The sequence below is a fragment of the Magallana gigas genome, chromosome 1 (assembly GCF_963853765.1).
Source record: "Magallana gigas chromosome 1, xbMagGiga1.1, whole genome shotgun sequence".
Taxonomy (NCBI): Eukaryota; Metazoa; Mollusca; class Bivalvia; order Ostreida; family Ostreidae; genus Magallana; species Magallana gigas.
The window spans coordinates 38,806,768-38,829,848 of record NC_088853.1 but is presented as its reverse complement, the minus strand read 5'-3'; the positions used below and the strand labels follow the sequence as shown (position 1 = coordinate 38,829,848).

At 31.8% G+C, this 23,081-nt stretch overlaps 1 protein-coding gene across 1 annotated transcript; it reads left to right on the top strand.

Annotated features, from left to right (window-relative positions):
• The first annotated feature begins 2,174 nt into the window (after nt 1-2,174).
• On the top strand, nt 2,175-20,160 carry LOC136275904 (cell death abnormality protein 1-like). Its single transcript, XM_066086207.1, has 8 exons — nt 2,175-2,337; nt 2,897-3,121; nt 5,542-5,802; nt 13,432-13,566; nt 15,264-15,401; nt 18,474-18,611; nt 18,969-19,106; nt 20,132-20,160. Exons 1-8 carry the CDS (start codon nt 2,268-2,270, stop codon nt 20,158-20,160), a joined length of 1,134 nt encoding a protein of 377 aa, XP_065942279.1. The 5' UTR covers nt 2,175-2,267.
• The last annotated feature ends 2,921 nt before the right edge of the window (nt 20,161-23,081 follow it).

The following is a 23,081-nucleotide window of genomic DNA, read 5'->3' as shown; positions in this document are numbered from 1 at the left end:
ACGATGTAATTCAGTTAATTTAACGTCAATTCAAAGGTCTGGGAAATCAACCAATAGAAAGAAATGAACATAAATTTGAATGCCTATTATGTCTTTAATGTTTGTGAATTTCTAATCAGATCTATCACTTTAATAAATATTGATCATACATTATATAGTTTTTTAAAAAGTCGTTAAAATATCGATAAGTCCCTTCTGCAGTCCACCCGTCTTTAGCTTTTATTATTCCTTGTAATTTTGTGCGCATGGTTTGAAGTGCGTTTTCAAAATTGTATCTTAATCTCCCTCAATAACAACAGTCTTTGACCAGTGTTTCAATTTATTTCAAGATATGCACAAAGAACACAGGTGTGTCTTCAGTTTGATACATAAACCGAATGAAACACCAACAAATGCATTTTACCTGTTAATGGTTACTGAATCATGTAATGAACTATCCATTAAGAGTTATTAAAAATTCTAAATCATCATTATTGTCGATCAGAGCGTTAAAGTGAAGAAAAATGATTTTCTTTATATTTTAGGTTACCGCGGTAAGTACAATGACTTGAAAGTCTGATATCACTCAGCCTGCGAGAAAGTTTGTGCATTAAAAAAAAATGCTTCTCTGTGTCCGTCAAATAAGAATTAATGTCAATAACAATGTCGGATTTTTGCAACTGAGAAAACTCTAGGCAGCAGTTGTTCATTTTCTATCTGGATCAAAGTTTACAATTTTTACTGAATTTTCGGTCAATGTTCCGTTCGAAGAAACAAACTTTAAAAGTAGTATGTTAAGGCGTCACTAGATAACAGTGACGGCAATACGGGTGAACTTGGATTATTGCGACTTGGATTTACAAAGACAAAAAACAAATACTGAAATTTAGGCGACAAAATAAAAACTCTGTAAAGAAAACTGAATAGTTGCAAAACTTAAAAATTGCTGAGAATTCATTTATTGGGGAGTTACGTTCGTTCTGTTTACAGAAACTTACTGCCAGTGAGTGCAAATAACAAAAAATAGGTAGGTGTCAACAAGAAAGGTTATAAATATATCTTATACTATCAACTCTTTAAAAGAAACAACAACTAACATATCAATTTAATGTATCTGAAACTCTTTGAATGGCAAACTATTGAGGCCAAATTCGAATTATGTCACGTTTCCTCATTTGTATATGGGTAGCTAAATCATAAACTTTACTTTCTTCGTAGTACAGAGCCTCCTCAGCTTATGTCTGTCCCCGATCGTGTCAAGTCTAAACCTTGCTAGTTCTCCGTCGGAGAGTGAACTGATCACAGAAACATCCACTCTTTCAGTCTTAAACCTTTTTGACAAAGTCCGATCTCCTTCGACCCGTCGTTCATATTCTCATTTCTGTTCTAGTTAGCATAACAATGTTGTATTCAGATGATATACACCAACTTATGTCTAATATTAGCCCTATATGTTCTTAGAGGAGCTAAACATAATTCTTTTTATGATATATACAATGTAAATTGCTCATTGGTTCATCCTGCGATCGTCTTAATCATCAAATAACTTTTTCCCATAACTGTCTAACTTGATTCGCTTTTTCGTTCTGTGATACCTCTCTCTTGATATTTAGAATCATTTACTCATAAATATAAAAGAAATATTCATTTGCTATGTGCAAGTCGTACTCACTCGATTTCCATAATTTTTTTTTTGTTCATTGCCAGAATTTCCTTTGAGATAGACCCTGTATTTTTGTAAAAACTGACGTGCATGACTGCAAATCCTTTAGTTATATCTTTTCCTTCAAATATTAATTTCACATAGGGTATATCGTTCTCGTTTGTGGTTGATTATTGATTGTCAGTTTTGTTTTATTTCGACGTGCATTTAAACCGGGTCACTGATTACAAATCTCTTGTTATCGTCAGCCGTAGATCATGTGCTAGGAATATTGATTGTAAACATTTATTATTTTTATGGAACATAAATCAGAACTAAAAAAACAAAACATCACATTGAAATAAGTTTTTGAGAGATTCAATGAACGTGTTTGGTTAACAAGCGTCACAAGTAATGTTTTCATATTAAAGGGCTCTTGAATATAAGTCACCGGAGACCAATGATGACGTGGTCAATCTCTTTAAACATTCATGTTCCCTCGCCAATCCTTTATAATGCTAATTATATATTATCTGAAGTTTTTGTATCCGGTAATTGTTTTCATTAATTTCCGCATAAAAGAGTAACTGTGAAATATATTCCGGCATAATCATATACGTTGTAGAGTAGAATTAAACTTCACTAAATGTATTTACCTATAGATATGGTGTCTCTGTTTTTATTGATAGTAGTGTTTCCGATTTCACAGGCTTATGGTAAGTTTATATGCATATAATGCAATTGTCATTTGAAAATTAATTAAAAAGTCAGTATATAATGTAATATTTCCTTTTACATAAACAACATTCTAATTGAGGCGGCTATCTACCTATATTGTTCATCACTAGTATGTTATATAAGTGGCATTATTAGTTCACTTATTTCCTTAATACTGTTTGTTTGGGTTTTTTTACAAACCATATTTACATTTTATTACCGAAATATATTGCTTTAAAAAACTATTTTAGATAAATATATAAAAGGATAAAAATAACATCATTAATTGTGGTTTGGTAGAGTTATTCTTACAAAATAATGTTTTTGATACATTCAGGTTTTTATAAAAAAAAAATCATATATAATATTATACTTTATACATGTACATGTATAACATGAAATGACAACAGTTGTTTTGACAAATCAAAAAAAAAAATCCTACTTTAATTGTTTTTGTTTATGAAGATCGTTCATAAGTAAATGTTAGTTTAAATAAACCCACTCAAGTTTGTAAATGTAAATAATGTTGTTAATATGGTGTTGTGTGTATGTCCACAGTAAACGTTGCCCTCCATAAACACGCACACCAGCAGTACCCATACATACATGGTGATGTCAGATTTGACGCCAGTAAAGCTGTGGACGGACGTAAATCTGACCTGAGCTGGGATGGTGGTCAATGTGCTGTATCAGACTGGAGACAAACCGCCACCTGGTGGATTGACCTGACCAGCATCCACAGTATTCATCACATCACCATCTACTTCAGGACGGACAACTATGGTATAGTCACAGTCATTATGTATCTTGGAAATGATAGACTCTGTGGTGTAAACTGTCATCAGGCATATACGTTTTTTTTATTTACATGATAATATTTGGGTGTTATCATATTATTTAATCTTCATATGATTTTTCCTGTTAGTTTAAAGATGTAATACTGAAAAAAAAAATGTTGTTGGTTTTAGTGTAATATAAACTGGAGAAAATTAAACCGTTTCAACGGCTGCAATGAACATGAACAGTAACTGAAACAAATGATGAAACAGATTTACATTTTTTTCAATTAAAATTACAAATTAAAAAGAAAATAAGATATTGAATTCAAGAGTTTGCTTAATTTACTTTATATAGATATGTTTGTTCATGTTATAAAATGAGATGATATGCCCGGAATCTTTTGAGGTAAGGTTTGCAGTTACACGGAGATTACTCACATATTTGCATTGTGACGTGGTTTGAAATAATAATTAAGAAACACCAGATTACTTGTATACTAAGATACGTTTTTCCTAAAATCTGTGGATTTTGAAAGATTTTGATTAAGATATTTTCGTTACATCATAATAGTAATTTTTTCCCCTGTTGTAGCATTTTTTTTTTAAATAGTTCATTAGCAATCAATAGTAACGAATCATGACAAAAGTTATGACATCATTTTCGAATATTTTAGGTATCAATAACACTTAAAATAGTCACATACCAAAAACTATTTTTCACGAAATTATTTATATTTCCTTAAAACGGCAGTTTGATCATGGTGCACTTTGTTCTTCTGTTGTTATTAAACTCGTCCGACAAAATCATTTTAAGTTTAAAACAGACTTAAGTATAGCGTACAAAATGATATGTAGCTGTAATAAAATACCTTAAAACTGCAAGCCAAAAACCTGACCTTAATGTTCTGAATCTCAATTGACGATTTTGTTAATCCTCCATTTATGAAAATGCATCAACGCATGACCTAAAGTAAAAAAAAAAGTAACAGTATGAACGGCATGGAAATTTCATCAATAACGATTGTGTAATAACGAAAATGTTCAATGCTATCAAAATTATACGACAACAGTTCGCGCAAAGTTATAACAAAGTAGACTTGTTTCTCATCTAAAACCGCAATTTATCGAATCATTGCAGGTAGATAACGTAGAAATCAAACAATAGTTTTCGTGTTTACCCTTTTTTCCAGATTGTACTTAAGTATACATTAACCTCCTAAATGCAGATTAACACAAACAATCTCAAACATCTATTCATGACTAACATGGCGACCCGATCAATAACATTTCTGTATGTAAAGAAATGATTCTTACAATCACGATATACTTCTTGGCGTGTTTTAGAGTGACACTTGAATGGTCCGATTTGAGTTTTACCTTCTGTAAAGAACATTTTTTTATTCGAATCATAAGCGACAATTAGGTGTATGATATTCTTGAAAATTATCTCTATGGCGCATCTATTCTGGTGTTTATTAAAACAAACGAATTATTTCCAATATAAGATTGTGTGTTAAAGAAGGATCTAGCATGATAAAGAAACGTTCGTATGTATAGCGCCTCATAATCATATGAATTTTTCCAGTGTCAGATATTAAAAGAATTTGGAATTTTAGATTAACTTGAGAAATGTTTCATGTTATCTACCCAACATGATCATTAATAATATTATGTTTACTGCTGTACCTTTAAATTTATATTGGGTTTCAAGTGATATTTTTTTAAACAAGAAGGCGTTAGCTGCGTTTTCATGTTCTTTACTGTTTGGATTATATGTGCTTTGCTTTAAAAATAGGATTCATACAGCCCTTTTCGCCACGTACTCTCTCATGCAATATATGACATTGAATTCATTCCAATTTGTTAGCACGATCGTATCGCCATGACATAAACACGTATATAGTTTTAAACAAGGAAGTTTTAATTATTTAAATATTTTCCCCTTGACAATTCTTTCTAACGACAATCATATACAATAGCTGCTGAACATTTTATATTACTCTTGATATTAGATCTCTGTCCAGTACTTTTGATTCACAATGGTATACGACTAGTGTTGTTAGAAAAATACTTATTAAAATGTTCAAAATACGGTATCATAGTGTTGTTTTTATATAAAAATGGTTTAATAATACGTTACTTTTTTTCTCAGAGAATCCTCAGAGTTTAGCCCCCACCATTATATTTGATTTTATAATAAAATATGGTGGTGATGTTGTTTTAAACAACAAATATATAAAACTTGCATATGTATTCCATATAAGTGTGCGTTAAACCATTTAGCTATTTTAATCGATAGTTGTATGGATAATGTGTAATATGTTACGTCTATAATGCAGTTGATATTTAGCAATGTTTTAGTTGATATTGTAAAAAAAGAATCATATAAACTTGTTTTTACTGGATCGATAACGTCTTGTACAGATTCGTGGTTTCGGACGTATGTAGCAGGCCGTGTTTTTGGATTCTCCGTGTATGTCTCCAATACCACAGACAGGTCACATGGAACGTTGTGTTTTAAAGACGAAAACTTCACAAGAAACACAATACCTTTTGTCTTCACGACAAACTGTTTTCTTCATGGACAATATGTCATCTACTACAACGAGAGACTACCAGGAGTTGTCTACCCTGACGGTTATGATGGTGATGTTTGGATTGCCTTGTGTGAAGTAGAGGTGTATGGTTAGTGTTCTTTATAATTTCATTAACCTTTGAAAAATGTTTTAAATATTTTTCTTATATGGTCATATGGTTTCCTTTATTGTAAAAACATGAAACAATAAACTAGTGTGTAGACCCTTTGGGTTTCATCAGTAATGTGACAACGTGCTGTCACTTTCTATAAAACTATCAAATCTTGTTCAATCATTTAAAGTGTCTATTTTTTCTCGAAATGCCCCCCCCCCCCCCCCAATAAAGAAATGAAAAGAAAAAATGGAACATTGTTATTCTTAGCAATTTTATATTGATGTGAATTAATAAAACTAGGCATAAAGAAACTGTTGCTATTTCAATCAATATAAAGATGACTAAGCACAGGAATGAAGCGTTCCAGACATTTCATTTAGCATCAAATTAACTGAATCCTCTTCCTGTAAGGGTCATTAATGGTAAACGTATGTTAAAGCGGAGTTTAAGTGGCGAGATGGATATAGTCCACTAATGCATTTTCCATAGGCGGTGATGTTAATAGTTCATGAAAGCTCATTAAACTGTCTTGTTCCTGTTAAAATTTCGTGGTGTGAAATCAGATTCGTTTTCCGGCAAAATACGTCTGTATTAAAAAACTCTGAAAATGAAAGTAAAGTAATGAATTAAACAGTTTTGGAAAGGGTGTATATCAAACAATATTATTTTTTTTTAAACTGATACTTCGATTTTGACACTTGCTTTTAAGATTGCAAATCCGCTTTTCTGACATGTGTCGAGCATTCTGACACTACTGAATTCAAAATCCACTGATATTCCCAAAAATTGACTGACATTGTCTGACATCCACTGTATATTCACTGTACCCTACTGTAAATCCACTGTACAGAGCTACTGTACCACACTGTATCCCACTGTACCCCACTGTACAGAGCCACTGTACTCCACTGTACTCCATTGGACAGCACTGTACCTACCCACTGACCAGCACTGTACCTCACTGTACACCACTGTACGGGGCACTGACCAGCACTGTACCCCACTGTACACGACTGTACAGGGTACTGACAAACACTGTACACCACTGTAACCCACTGTACCTATGTTTTTATAAGTTATTAATATGTTTGAACAATGATTTGAATATTTACTTTATTTGAGACCAAAATCTGGATTTGTTTTGATTCTTTCCTATTGCTTACAAGAGAGAAAAAGGGATTCTATTTCTCTAAGTTCATATATAATTACATGCGCGGTCAGGGAAAAGGCAGGGATATCATCGATTTCTCGGGGAGCTTAAACATATTTTGGATAGTTGTACAATGTTAGTTAGGTTTAAAAAATTGAATTATCTTCTGACCCCCCCCCCCCCCTGTACTTCGATCCGTGCATGTATTAAAAACTCAGAATTCAATTATCATACGAAATATAGCAACTCATCCAATTAAAAGGGGGAATTATTTATATATATTTCAATATTAATGTTTTAGTAACTAAATATTGAATTAAGTTTTTTTTTTACAATGAATTTAATTTTATCAATATTATCTAATAAATATTAGTTAACATGTTACATTAAAGTTTTAAAATTCAGAGAATTTAAAACAATGTATTACAATTTATAGATATAAAAAAATCCACTATATTGCTCAGCATACTGAATTTTTTTCAAAAGAGAGAAGATAACCAACTGGTCTGGACTTTAAAATGTCTTTGAAGTTTTACTTCACAGGAAGATCAGTGAAGCAGTGTCTGTGTATATTATACATACTTTCAGTAGATCAAAAGGTGTGAGTGTCGCAATATTCAACCTTGTAAATTGTCAGTCTGACACCTTGTTCAAGATGTTATGCAATTCCCTTATAGGGGTATATATGGTCTTGAGAGTATTAAATCCAGTTGAAATATGTATTTTTAAAAATATAACATTAATGAATAAACAAAATTATCTTAAGTTTATATTCATCATTTTAGACGCGTTTTTTATCATTTAAATCAAGTCGGATATTATACATGTTAAATATTTATAAATCCTCCCCCCTCCCCAAGCAGTCGCCGATATCAAAATAAATACATTGTATAGTGTTAAATTAAATTAAAAATGGAATGTGGTGATAACGAACACTGTTCAAATAATATTTCACTCTGTTACGGTACTTTAAATTATATACTTTTGAATTTTAACACTGTTCGTTATCACCAGATGTCATACATCTACATGTACCTTCTCTTGCACGGCTTAGAATGTTGTCATGATTTAGTTACATAGTTTTAATAAGAAAAAAATATATCACCCCCCTCTTTCTCTCTCTCTCTCTCTCTCTCTCTCTCTCTCTCTCTCTCTCTCTCTCTCTCTCTCTCTCTCTTATGTTGTAACTATCTTCCCAAATGTTTATGGAACAAGGTAAGGAAGGCATAAACACCCCCTGCATCACAATTTAATTTTAGCATCTCTTCAATTATAAACGACATTTTAATTAATAGGCAAACATATTTATTTTCTCTTTCCGTAATAGGTAAATTGTGTACAGGTCGGATAAATGAGAAAAATATTTCTATTATTCAGTAATTGAAAATACGCAATTTATATTTGAATCATGTTGAATGTTTGTGACCTAATAAATTCCACGAAGATGATTGAGCATGCAACCCAAATCATGCGTATAAAATTTTCTTTTTAAAACAAACTTATGAGCTATAAAAACTGTATTTACTGGTTATACAGACAATTGGAACTTGTTGCACGAAAACGTCACTCCATTGAGAACGAACTCCATTAGTTGTCATCGTATAATGGCTCCGTTTACATTCAACATTTTAACTGGTCGTATGGTTTTTTTCACAATTATATTTGTTAGAATTAACGTCTTAAGCAATGTCGAGTGCTAAACACAATGTACCGAGTTAAATTGGGGGGGGGGGGGGGGGGGGCAGAATTACATGTAGTTTACCAACTTTTGCTTTACACACTTAAGAGAAAATCCGGACGACACGTAATCACTTCGTGTTGTCTTTAGAACAATAAGATATTCAAACAAAGACCAATTCTGACTAATCATTTATATCTTGTGTAATATTTGCTTCCTGAGTATAGTGATTAGCAGCGTTTACGACCGCATGCGGGAAGACTTTCCAGGCCCGGAGGCTTTATTACTTCTAGAAATTAAGCCCCCACCCCCCTCCTCACCTGAGATTTATCACCCGGTAAAAATGTTCGGCCTTTAAATTGATTTTTCGTTTTTTTTTTCTTTATTTACTGAAACTAGTATATTGGTATATTGTATCATAGCAAACAAGATAATCTCTCTCTCTCTCTCTCTCTCTCTCTCTCTCTCTCTCTCTCTCTCTCTCTCTCTCTCTCTCTCTCTCTCCATGCTAACGTACAAATATTTTAGTATTTGAATAAAGTACCACCGGTAAAATGTATAGTAATGTTGACAGCGGCTAAATGTAAATGTTGGCATAAAAAAAATATTTCTAGTTACGGGATGATGTCCATGGATTCAAATGATTTGAATTGAAGTTCGTTATTGAATGATTGTCATTTAAATTCTTAATGAATGAAAGTCAACGCTAAAAAGTAATTTTTAATATCGACGATGTATTGTCTCCTTCTTTGTGTATGTCTACAGATAAAAATCTTTTGTCTGTCTTGGAACACTGAAAAACTCGGAACAAACAGAAAAAGGCGCAGACTATACACACGACCGGCTGACTGCGTCGAGGTGTGAAAACTGACCACCTGTGTATATATGTTGTAGCCTAAGTAAAAATAGATGTAAACGTCAGGGAAATACACTGTTGAAACAAAAATCTGAATTTTCACTTTTGATTAAAAAAACCTATTACGGTTGCCGTGTGCCTTAGGATCATAATCATTTAGAATCTGTCTTAAAAGATTTTTTTTATTTACTTACAACTAGGTCTACTTGCATGTAATGCTTACAAAAGTGGGATTAATTATATCTATTTAATAGTTATTCCACACCGAGGTCAAAAATAAACAAAAATGCATGAATTTTATTAACATAATATTCATGCTTAACATGAATCGTTTCGACATAGCACAGTACTGCAAGGGGTATCAATTTGCAAGTGGATGAGGAAAAAAAGGGGGGGGGGGTGTATTATCCGTACTACATTTTATTTTTCGACTTAAAGTTTGCAGATTTTTTTTTAACCCGGGAGTTAGTTGGCAGGGATAAACTTGAGACTTAAGAAAAAGAATCGGTATGTAAAAGAAGCAGATTAATAGACAATCAATTTCTTACCCCAATCGATTTTTGATTTCTCTCTCTCTCTCTCTCTCTCTCTCTCTCTCTCTCTCTCTCTCTCTCTCATGAATTTACAAGTGCTAGAAATTGAGGCCAGGAGTCAGAAAGGAATAAGCATGTTAAAATCCCCATACGGCATCACAACCACCAGTTCCAGCATAGATTTTAAAATGAACTTTTCTACGACTACATATTATACCAATACAATACAGTCAGAAAGTGATATACATGCAAGGGGTATCAATTTGCAAGTGGATGAGGAAAAATAGGGTGGGGGATGTATTATCCGTACTACATTTTATTTTTCGACTTAAAGTTTGCAGATTTTTTTTTAACCCGGGAGTAAGTTGGCAGAGATAAAGTTGAGACTTAAGAAAAAGAATCGGTATGTAAAAGAAGCAGATTAATAGACAATCAATTTCTTACCCCAATCGATTTTTGATCTCTCTCTCTCTCTCTCTCTCTCTCTCTCTCTCTCTCTCATAAATTTACAAGTGCTAAAAATTGAGGCCAGGAGTCAGAAAGGAATAAGCATGTTAAAATTCCCCTACGGCATCACAACCACCAGTTCCAGCATAGATTTTATAATGAACTTTTCTACGACTACATATTATACCAATACAATCGATTTTTGATTAATCTCTCTCTCTCTCTTTCTCTCTCTCTGTGTTTAAAATTTAAAATGCATTCTGCATTATATGTTATTTTGCAAAATTAAAACACAACATTTGCAATGAATTTTTAAATATAATTTTAATTAAAAAAATTCAACATATGAGCTAGAAACTTGCATGCTTTCTTCAAAATGTACCTGTGTAGTCAAGCGCGCAGTCATGATACACGGACATGTGTACACGAACAAGCATGAATATATTTTGTGGATTCGGTGTTTAATTGACTGTTTTTCAGTGGTTTAAAGCGACTCACGAGACACAGAGAATTAAGAACATTTAAACAAGGGCTTGTCGTATATCATCAATAAGGAACGATAATGTACCTTGCTGGTTGGGGGGGGGGGGGGGGGGTATTTTCCAATGACTGGCAGAATAAACATATTGACATGCACTTTTTGATAATCAGATTCAACATGTAAAATTCAGAACTTTCACCTGATAGCTATGGACATAATCATAATTTTGTGATCGTAACATTCAATAACAATAGACGTTAATAAATAAAACATACTAAATAAATTTAACGACCTGTTGCATTCTTCTGTCAGGTTGTATATATGCATAATGTGAATGCTATATACAGCATAATAAAAATAAATATTGAAGAAAAAAAATATCCTGAAGATTTAAAAATCCGATTTTTTTTCTCAAATTAATAGTACAGTGGCGTACAGTGGAGTACAGTGATGGTCAGTGCCCGGTACAGTGGCGTACAGTGGGGTACAGTGCTGGTCAGTGCCCTGTACAGTGGCGTACAGTGGGGTACAGTGGAAGTCAGTAGGACTGTACAGTGGTGTACAGTGGGATACAGTGCTGTTCAGTAGAAATGTACAGTGGGGTACAGAGGGGTACAGTGGAAGTCAGTAAAATGTACAGTGAGGTACAGTCAATGTACAGTGGATGTCAGACACTGTCAGTCAATTTTTGGGAATATCAGTGGATTTTGAATTCAGTAGTGTGATTTAAAGTGTCCCAATAAATGTATATACACTCTGCAAGAATAGGAACTATTTTGCTTTAAGGCACTACTTTGTTGTCCAATTGATTTTAATAGTTAGAGGGATATACCCAGATAGTATAATTGAACAGGTCGCATAAAACTTGCTATTAGGTGTTGTTGACTTCTTTAAGTTTTTTCGTTGGTGGAAGGTTGTATTATTTAATTTGTGTATTGTATCTTTAAAAAAAACCCTTTTGTGCTACTTACAATAAAAAGGCAAATAAATGTTTTGCATAGTTTAATGCATGGCGGACGATAATGTCTACATCATATTATAAAATCAATGACTCTGAGGTTAGAGATCTTCAGTATGAGAGACGGAGCTTTATGTTAGTCATGTAGTGGAAATGCATTGATTATTTTTTTTTATCGTTAATGCATTATCGGGATGTATATTCATTGTGTCATGGTTTCCAATTACATGAAAAAAAAAAAAACCTTCTTAGGTTTATGACATCTTCACTAGGCAAGGTATTTCGGTCCACAATGGCTTAATGAGGGTGGAGCTTATTACTGGTCTATCACACACATCACCAGTGTGTCGGTTTTTTTTTTAATCTGCTATACTACTAGCTAGCCAAGAAAATGAAAACATTCTCGTGTTATACTTTTGACTCAGGCTTATTTATACTTTTCTTAAGTTACATGTTACATGTGATAAAGTAGACGTATAGTTAACCGTACATGTACCCTGTTCTGTGAAGTACATGGGTATATTTTTTTGTTAAACAGTTGACCAAACTGTTGTCCTTTGATATGCATATATACTGTAGAAACATATATTTTCGTTGGGTCAAAATTTCGTTGTTTTTAAACCAAATAAGATTTCGTTGGCATTTAATTTCGTCATATCGTAATCTCTTTGCATTCATAAATACTTAGGTTAGAAATTCGTCATGGATTTAATTTCATTTAATTATATGGCCAACGAAAATAGCGAAATTAAATCCACAACGAATATTTCTGCCTCTACAGTATACCGTACACTGCTGATATAAAAAAAGTTTTTGTTTTTGTTATTTTTTTTCAATTCCTTTAACGTGGAGATATGTATAGTGTTGAACGTCCGAACTTATGCTATGGTCTTGATCATGTACATTTTTTGCCTTATAAATACTACCTACGCATATTTTCATTAATCAATTCACTATTGTCAATAAATGGAAACATAATCCATTTAGTAGATATTTCATTATTATCAATGATTTGAAAACGAATCCATGAAGTGGATATTTCACAGTTAAAATTTACCAACAATCATAAAAAAATCGCAGTCTGACCCATTGACCCCCTATTGTAGTCAAAAGTTCTTTACACGTTTTTTTTTACAAATCCAGGGATATACTCCTATACTAACTATAAATGTAAACAGAACGCATGATACTCAGTTTAAATTAATGACCATGCAAAACATATTATTCAAATTAATTAGCATTTCTTTAAAAGTTCTCCAGCAACATAGTTTCAGGGGTCAAATTCTTTTGTTCTAAATGTTGTAATATGTTTCTGGTTGATTTTGAAAATGCCTTGATGAAAGTTAATGGATACACATATATACAGTCACGTAAATGAGCGCCTCTTGTATCTTTTTTTTTAATATCAAATATATATTAAATATAACCATGACAAAAATATGTAATTAATAATATTTATTGTACATTAAGAATGGATTGAATATACACAATAAATGAAATAGATAACATTTGATGTACAGGATGTCCAGTAACAGGGTTTTACGGATCTGACTGCTCCATACCCTGTCCAGATGTCAACTGTCAGTACTGTCACATAGAGACGGGCACTTGCCAGGGATGTAAACCTGGGTACAAAGGTCATCACTGTAAATTAGGTCAGAAAAGCTAAAAATACCTTTTTCCGTGTATCTGTTGATACGTTTTAGACTAGTTTGTTCGTTCAATACGATTTTGTTTTATCGAAGATAATTAAAACACCGTGCCATTTAATTTTGCCAGTGCCAAGATGAAATTTTTGCACCCGCTTAAGATGCAATATTGGAAAAATTCATACATACTTAATGATAGTGTCCTGAGAAAATGTAGCCACTTTTTTTTGTATGTTTTCCCTTACAGGTCAGATAAATACCTTTACAAATTAATATCATATGAGAAAATAGTAATTCCAATAAGAGAAATGATTCTCCTACAAGAGATATTGACATTCCTAAAGGATTTTTTTAAAGATCCTATAAAAATGTTATTTCCCCAGAGAAAAATTGCATTTCCCTTAAGGATTTGTTCCATAAAGGTAGTTTTCTTATAGGAAATAAAGAATCCATATCGGATTTTATTAATTCCTATCGAAATTGAAATTCCTACATGTGTAGGTGATATAAAACGATAACATATGTGGTTGTTAACTCTTTAAGTTAAAGTCCAAAATATGGCATATTTGAATTTGGCACTGGCATAATTATCCAGCACAGTGTTAAAGATATCATTTTTAGTATATTTGTATTTCTGGAGGATATGATAAGATATCCACTGGGCACTTCAATACATGGTGAGCATGTATCATACACGTAACTTACACACATTTTGCAGTGAACAGGTTTAAAAATATATCTATTCAAAATTATAAAACTTAATTTGGCTTCTATACTAAGCACATCGAGTTAAATATGAAACTCAAATCAATAATTTGTGTTTTATTTAGAACAAAGGATTCCATTCAAAACTCCAATCAGTTTTTTTTTTCTTCTTTTTTTTTAAGTTTGGTTTTCAAAATGTTAGAATGCTAGTTGTGGATTATTCTGCAAAAAAGTCTTTTGTTCTCCGAAGGTTTTGTTTAAAACAAACGTTTCTGTGCAACATTTTGTACAGGCGACCCGTCATTGGCATAGTTATGATGGTCATAAAGAGGTGTGGTTGCACTATGCTTCACTATTTTGTAACAAGCAAAGCCCTACATATTGTGTTTTCTTCTCTGTGTTACAAATCGGCCTCCCGTTTTCCATAGCTATATCATCAATTGAAAATCGAAGCGATGGTTGAGCAGCCTCGATTACACAAATCACAGATTAGATTCTAGATATTGTCTCTGCTTTGCAAATATTTCACAAGAAGAGCATACATGTTGTATAATTTTGATAGATTATCCTTTGTGTAAAAGGATGACTAATATATATCAGATAGGCAATTTCAGATATTGGTGATAAAAATGAATTGTTCAATGGAGAATGAACATTGTATCGTCATCTTTCAGAGTTTATCAAATACATGCATGTGGCAATATGTTACTGTAAGTTTTCTGAAATCGTTTAAGGATTTGGCAATGCATGTTGAGCAATTCAAATAGTTTTGATTGTCTACCATTTTCATTTCTTTTTTTTTCTATAAAACGCCAAAAGATGAACAGTGACTAATATGCGCTAAGAAGCAGATTTTGTTATTAAACCTCGATAAAAATATCGGTATAAGAGGGTGTTATTTTGGTGTCCCTAGTTGTTCTACATGTACTTACTCTTCTATGCTAAGCTATACGCTTTACACAAAACTTTTTAAAAAAATGTGTTTGATATATTTGCAGCATGCAACATAGGATATTTTGGTGTTGACTGCAATGAAAAATGTGGACGATGTCTTGAATTATACCAATGCAACCATATAACTGGTACATGTTTAACAGGATGTGAAGCTGGTTATCAGGGAAGCATGTGTAAAACACGTATGTAGACTTTTATATAGTAACAGATACAATATTTAACATATATATGCATGGCCTAATTTGATTTAAGCTTTAAGCTAACCTGAGTTCATCACTATTTGTCCGGCCTTCGACTTTATGTTTATCTGTTCGTCTGTCTATCCGTCTGTACACTTTTTACATTTTCGACTTCCTCGAACCAATAGATAAATTCAACCAGACTTGGCACAAAGCATTTCCAAAAAATTCTTTGGCGTCAAGTCTGTTAAAATTAAGGGTCCCACCCCCTGTTTTAAAGGGAGACAATCAAGAATTATAAAAGGAAGAATCGTTGGTATCTTTAAGAAATCTTCTCAAAATTCAACCAACAAGAAAAGTTGCAATTCGTGTGGATGCATCCTCAGGTAGTATAATTCAAATTTTGTTCAAATCATGATCCTTTGGGGGATGGTGGAGCCACAATGGAGGTTCGATATTTTATATAGGAATATACAGAGAAAAGTCTTTAAGAAGTATTCTAATCAAAAACCAATTGGCAAGAAAGGCTGTAATTTGTCTGGAAGCACCCTGAGGTGGTATAGATTTAAGTTTGTTCAAATCATAATCCCGGGGTACAGTGGGGCCAAAAGGGGGGGGAGGTCGAATTTTTATATAGGAATATAAAGAGTAAAATCTATAAAAAAAAATATTTTCTTAAAAAGCAATCGGTTAGAACAGCTGTAACTTGTGTGGAAGCATCATCATTTTGTATAGATTCATGTTTGTAAAAAAACTATGATCCACGGGGCAGGATGGGGTCACCATGGGAGGGGGGTGGCGGAGGGTGTCGACTATTTACATAGGAATGAAAAAGAGAAATAACTTTTTTTTACAATTAATAAGAAAAGCTGTAACTTGTTCGCAAGCATTCTCAGGTACTGTTATATATAGGAAAAATATTTAAATGCCATATGAAATACATGAGATCACTCTTTTTTGGGGTTTAAATATTTACTTAGGAAACAAATTTGAATATTCTCAAAAATATACAGTATTATAGTATTACTTATATTCAAGCATATTGACATTTGTTGATACTAAGTTGATTAGACTGTGGCCCTAGATAGTTTTTTGGCAAAACAAGGGCTTCCAAGTTTAAAGTAGTTTTATATTTATATGAACAGTTGTTGAAGATCTTTTTTTTAATGGCAATGCTCAATATCTGATATACCTACATTTGTAAAATTTCCAGATACAAAACGGGATCAACATAAGGGCATCTGGAAAAAAAAAATAAAAATCTTTTAATACAGGGTCTTTTTTCTCGTTCTTTATCTCGATATTCTGGATATGACTTCATAAAACTGATCTTATTATGTCTATTTTTGCTCAGGTGAGCAATGTGGCTCATCGACCTCTTGTTATGAACACTCATTGGAAAATAATTAATATTAATTTCTTTAAAAAACCCATCATCATTTGTTGATCTAGCCTTCATTTTTGGAGTGGTCTAAGAAGTACATTGAAATGAGTGTGCAGTATATAATAATTTCAATAATTAGTGTAATCATAGATGCATGGCTGGTTGGATAGAATACGTCTGCAATAAATGGAATGTTCAAAATATATATAAATTAGAGGGTGTATTATTCAAGACAGTGATACATTTCCATCAAATAATATACAAAAGACATGACTACTTCTGACAGCATAAACGTTTTACTTTAATAAATGGCATGTTCGATCATTTCATTACAATTCTCCTACAACAATTGGAATCATGAAATTCAATGAATAAATAGAATATTGACATGAGTTTGTTACCATTTAACGGTCCGGAGTGTTAACCCTTATCGTAACTTTGTCGCGATCATAAATAGTGTGTGCCATTATAATAATTAAGGATTTGGATTGTTAGTGTATTTTTCACCGGAACACTTCATTTTTAAGAAATCTTCCTAATGTGTAACATTTTACTTTATTCAACATGTCATACATATTTAACTATGAGTAATGATTAGCGCGGCGTTATTTTGTTATACAATTTAAAAAATAAAAATAAAAGTAGCCAGACGTCATTTTATTACGTTTAAAAAAATATAAGTCATATGTAGATGTAATTCTGTTATTTGGTTAAAAAATGAAAAGACAAAATAAACAAGAAATCAGATTACATTGAAATTTGTATCAGTATACATAAATTAAATTTAAACTTGGCAAACGTTCATCTAGAAGGAGAAAAACACAATTTCATGGTATCCTTGGTTTGTTTTGCTTTGTTTTGTTTTTGTTATCGTTGGTTATTATTTTTGTTTGTTTGTTTGGTCTTTTTTTTTGTTTTAATGGGGTGGGTTTCTCTAGAGAAACCGATATCCTTCAAGAAGCTAAATTTGTTTTGCTATAGTCACATTTTATTTTACTGAGGCGGGTATGCAATTTTTTTTAAGCATAGCTAGTTAGTGTATAGTATTGAAGATAAGCCCAATTTACACACTATTTTAAATCCTAATTATTAAAAATCACATACTTGGTATAAGAGTTATTAGAAAGAACATTATTTCAAAAATAAATCTAAACCTAAATTTAATAGATAATTGCATTATTTATTCTGCATTTACTTTATCTAGCTTTCATTTTAATAACCTCTTATTTAAAAAAACAATATCATCTGTACATATTTAATAATGTTTACATGTGTTTGTAAAAAAATATGTGCCGCCTTCTCCAAATATTGTTTACACTGTTCGTGACGTTGTCTACTTTATGACGTAATTATAACGCCGGCAACGTTTGTTATTTCTGTTACAATTTGAATCCACTGAAGAGCCGATCAAGCGAAAGCGCTTTGGATTAAATTTGAGAGAAATGGATTATTGTGTTATCGACTACTGAAAACCTTTTTCTATATCGTTACCTATATCAAGGAAGTATTAGTTTATATATATATATATATATATATATATATATATATATATATATATATATATATATATATATATATATATATATATATATATATATATATATATATATATATATATATACTAAGATTAATTTTGGCTTTTCTTACTTTCTTGACACAGATCCCTAACTATACCTTTATAAATTTCTAAGGATGTGACAAAGGATCATATGGTCATGAATGTAAAGAAACTTGTGGACACTGTCGTGATTTAAACCAATGCTTCAATGTCAATGGTTCTTGCTTAACTGGATGTGATGCTGGTTTTAATGGAGAATTATGTGAAACACGTGAGTAGAAAATTAGAAAGGTACCAGCCAAGATTGGAATTTAGCGGGGTTTTTTTTGGTCAAATCAAGGCGTTTGATTGGTAATAATTACCTAAATTCTATAGTTGTATGAATGAAGATTGATTCAAACCTCGTTAATGCAGCTACAAGACAACATTGAATTTTATAAACTAGAAACATAAAACACTGTGTCGGATCATTATATAACAGAACTGTAGCGTCTTAAAATGCCTAAAATATATGCAATGGTAGTCCAATCAAATATCTTATCAGATTTTCCAAAATATCAGAATGTGTGTATATTCATTTGTCAAATATGCTGATAATATTTCAACCGAATAATTTTTCATAATTAAGGTTGCGACAACGGTGCATACGGCTTTGATTGCAAAGAAAAATGTGGAAACTGTCGGAAAATCGACCAATGCTTTCATACAAATGGAACATGCTTAACTGGTTGTGATGGGGGTTATCAAGGAGACTTGTGTAAAACACGTGAGTGCTTGTAAATATACAGGAATTTTAAAAGTACTTGTAATATCATAAAATGGTTACACAGTCTTTGGAGAGTTATTGCTGTCTTTATCAGATAAAACTGTATAGTTTTGTATAACGTGTAAGTGGGTCGCTGCATGTGTTCCCCCGAAGGCCCGTACTCGAGACAGTATCGCACACTTTCGCCAACAACGCAAACATAACTCAAGCAGGGAGTGTCGCATATTTGCGACACCATGGTAAGACCATTAGCAAGGATAATCACACACACATTAGTACTCCGCTGCAACCACCACTAACACAAGCAGGAATGGCCGCACTCCTGTAATGAGGCAGAATTGAGCAGGGATGACCGCGCACTCAGTATCGACTATCAGAGATAGAGGAATGACAACACATTTTCTCAAACCATTTCTGTTTAAGATGAACCCAATCAGTCGTTTTCTTTTATTTTCCAAAATCAATAACATTGTTATAATATAGATGCCAGCCTAAAATAATGTATAATGTTTAGAATTACCCAGTTCAAAAAGCATTTTTATTTATTCACAACAAATTAGCATTGAATATTTATTAGTGCATGAAAATGATCATCAATTTTTTTTTTTTGGAAAAGTAGAAAAACATTAAAGGGCAATGCAATCATGAGAAAAACGTCATTTGTATCGATTAATTACATCTTATATTTTCATAAGCATGTCTGAGTAATTTTTTCTAAAAAAAAAAGGAATAAGAAGAAATGCAGTGATACATGCACCGGGTGTGATGATGTTAATAGATTCGTCACCTTCGTTAATGAAACTACACACATGCAATATTCTGTTACGGAAACTTAATCATCGACACACAATTTTGCACAATTATGTGCATAGTACATAATTAAATCTTGAAAGGGAAATGATAAGGACAAACGCAGATGAAGGTTAAGCGTGGATATAGTTATTGTAAAGCTAAGACGAAAAATGCGCGCCATTATGTACATGTGCATTAAAATAACATACAACTATTATTTTTAATCATTGTAGAAATGAATCTGGATCTAAAAACCAAATGACCAACTTTATGAAATCAGAAGTCGTTCATTAAAAAGTTTGCGATGCGGTTTTTAGATTCCTTTCTCGATAAACAAAAAATATATAAATATATTGTCGATGATTTTAATTCAATTCTAAATACAAATTGTGTATTTTTAAATAACAAGAATCAACGAGAAACAAACAAGTTCATGTTATTGAATCGTGCAGTGATTTAATTTAGGTTTTGTTGATTTAAAAAAAAAACATTTCGGTTAAATATAACTTTAACAGATAATAAGGCCATGGCTTTTAAAAACGTTGACATTTTTTAAGATCAGGGGAAAAATAAATTAAGAAAAAGAAAACAAGGACACAGTGACAATTTATGTAGTACACATGTACTAGAGAATATTGGGTAATGAACAATTAATATTTAAAAATTGCCTAAAAAATCGGGTGCCAAATTATTTATGAACATGCTATACATTTTTCTTTTTGAAATGAAGTTGTTGGATATGCTCTACTGTTTTACAGTACAGGGGTTATTCGATGTATTGTGTATTGATGCAGAGCGATAAGGCTTTGCGCCATTTCGTAAATGATGAAATTTTTGAATATCTCTATTCAGTACCTTGTATAGGGTATAAACACTATCTTACGTGGTTATGGATTCATGCCGATCTTTCCTGTGCGTCATGTAACAAAATACACCAAACCTTAATTCAGACAAAAAAGTTCAAGGACAAAAAAAAGAAAATAATAAGGAAGGGATCTTTATCAAACATACTTCTTATAATAAAAAATTCATGACACAGTCAAACAGATCATATAACCAAATGATTCTTTTAGTTTAATCAAAGGACTGCGAACGATAACATTGTCTAGCCCCAATAACTAAAACTAATTTTTGAAAGTTGTCTAATTTAAGTTATTTTTTTTTTTATAATAAAGTAAACATTGATGCATATTTTCATTAAATATAAATGATTTGGTCAAACAAAGAGAGATAACTTTGTATTGTGGGTTAAAATAGCTCATATCATAATAGAAAAAACGGAAAACGAAACTGTTTTTTGAAAACACCCCCCCCCCCCGTGAAACAAAAATCCCTTTCAGGGGTTTTAATTATTTTTATTCAGCATATTTTTACCAAAGGATTTGGTGTTTCACGGGGGGGGGGGGGGGGGGGATGTGTATACAGACCGAAATACATTCCAAAAAAAAAAAAGAATTTTGCTTTGTTAATTTTCGAAAACTAATTAACAGATATGAATTAAAAATGAAATTTTACTTTAATATATATCGTAAATATGTTATTATTAAGTTTTAATGCACATATTGGCCGCTAAAAAATATTTTCCAAACTCGTAGAGACCGATTTCAATGAAACATGTTTTAGACCCCGCGTTAGCAAAACTTTTGATTAAAAATAAATAATTTGATAACAAATTTTATTTTGATATAAATTGATTAGGATTTGATTAAATATTCTAGTAGAAAAATTAGTTTTTGAATATCTGACAGAAATTCCGATATATTTGGATGTAAAATGTAGGCGGGAAACAGGCGTTAGCGTTCGCAGTTCTTTGACCACCTTGTTTTAGCATAAAGGTCAGGTCAAGGGCACAACTTTTTTCCTCAACTTAAAGGTTGATGGGATTAAAGGTAGTTCCTTGCAGTTATTTAGACATCTATTTAACATATAAAGATTATATTCTTCAATGAAATTATAGAATGTCGGAATATCTATCAGCTTATACTACTAAATTGGAATAAATATTCAAACCAAAAATTAATATTGCTTAAACCGCATTTTGATTATTTTCTTATGCTTCTAATATTGGAATATTTCTGATTTTTACATAATATAAAGAAATGATTTGGCAGAGAAGCTAATATTTTGACCATTTAATAAGAGATATTTTTTTCACACAAATTAATGTTAAGAATAGGTTCTTTATTAAACACCATAAAACGTAATTTGGTTGGTAAATCATCTTATATAAAAATATTTTCTGAAACCCAAGTATCATAACACTAGATCACATTAGTCAAAAAATCTAATATCAATGTCATTATTTTAAAAAAATGCTAAAACAGACGCATTAGTCTGCAGCATTTCTGAACTGCGAAACATGTGATTTTCCTACGCCAATATTCTGCAATAAATATAGTTCTTGTAAGATTCTAAACACTGATCACTTTTATTATGCCAAGTTATTAATTTCTTTAATCTTGAATTAATAAACAATAAATCAAATTCACGTTTGACAATTCGAAAAACCAGAAAGACTCCTTCCTTAATATGATGATTTATACAAATTTATATCTACATTATAAAGGAATATATGCTCATTTTCTTCCAAACAATCTTTTTTTAGTAATTTTTTTTCAATATAATTGAATTTTTTACGTAATTTAGTACAACCCTATACATTTGTTTAAGTGTCTTACATATATTTCAACAGTTCAGACTCAATGATTTATGAAGTACACTTACAACCGGATAAACACATACTAAGATTTGGATATTTAATTGCATGTCCTTGAACATTTGCAAGTGTCAATTACGAGATCCTCTCAAATCTCAATACATAATAACTTATGCATATATATGATTATTTGGAGAAAACGCCATATCTTTCATGTGTTGACATAGACGCAAGCAAAACAAAAAAGAAGACTTAAAAAAATAAAACATCAGACATTGTATAAATTGTCCTCCACTGAATGCCATCGGGTAACGCACTATCGTAACTTCTAATGATACGGCATTCACCAATGATATAAAGTTGCACTTGTAGACAAAATCATGTCAATCAATGATACAAATTTATCAGTTACGAACTACCTAGCCGTCCACTGCATATACAATTTCTAAATTATATAAATAATGGTCAAATTCCACATCATGAAATGATAATAATAATATTAATCAGGGAGAGAGAGAGAGAGAGAG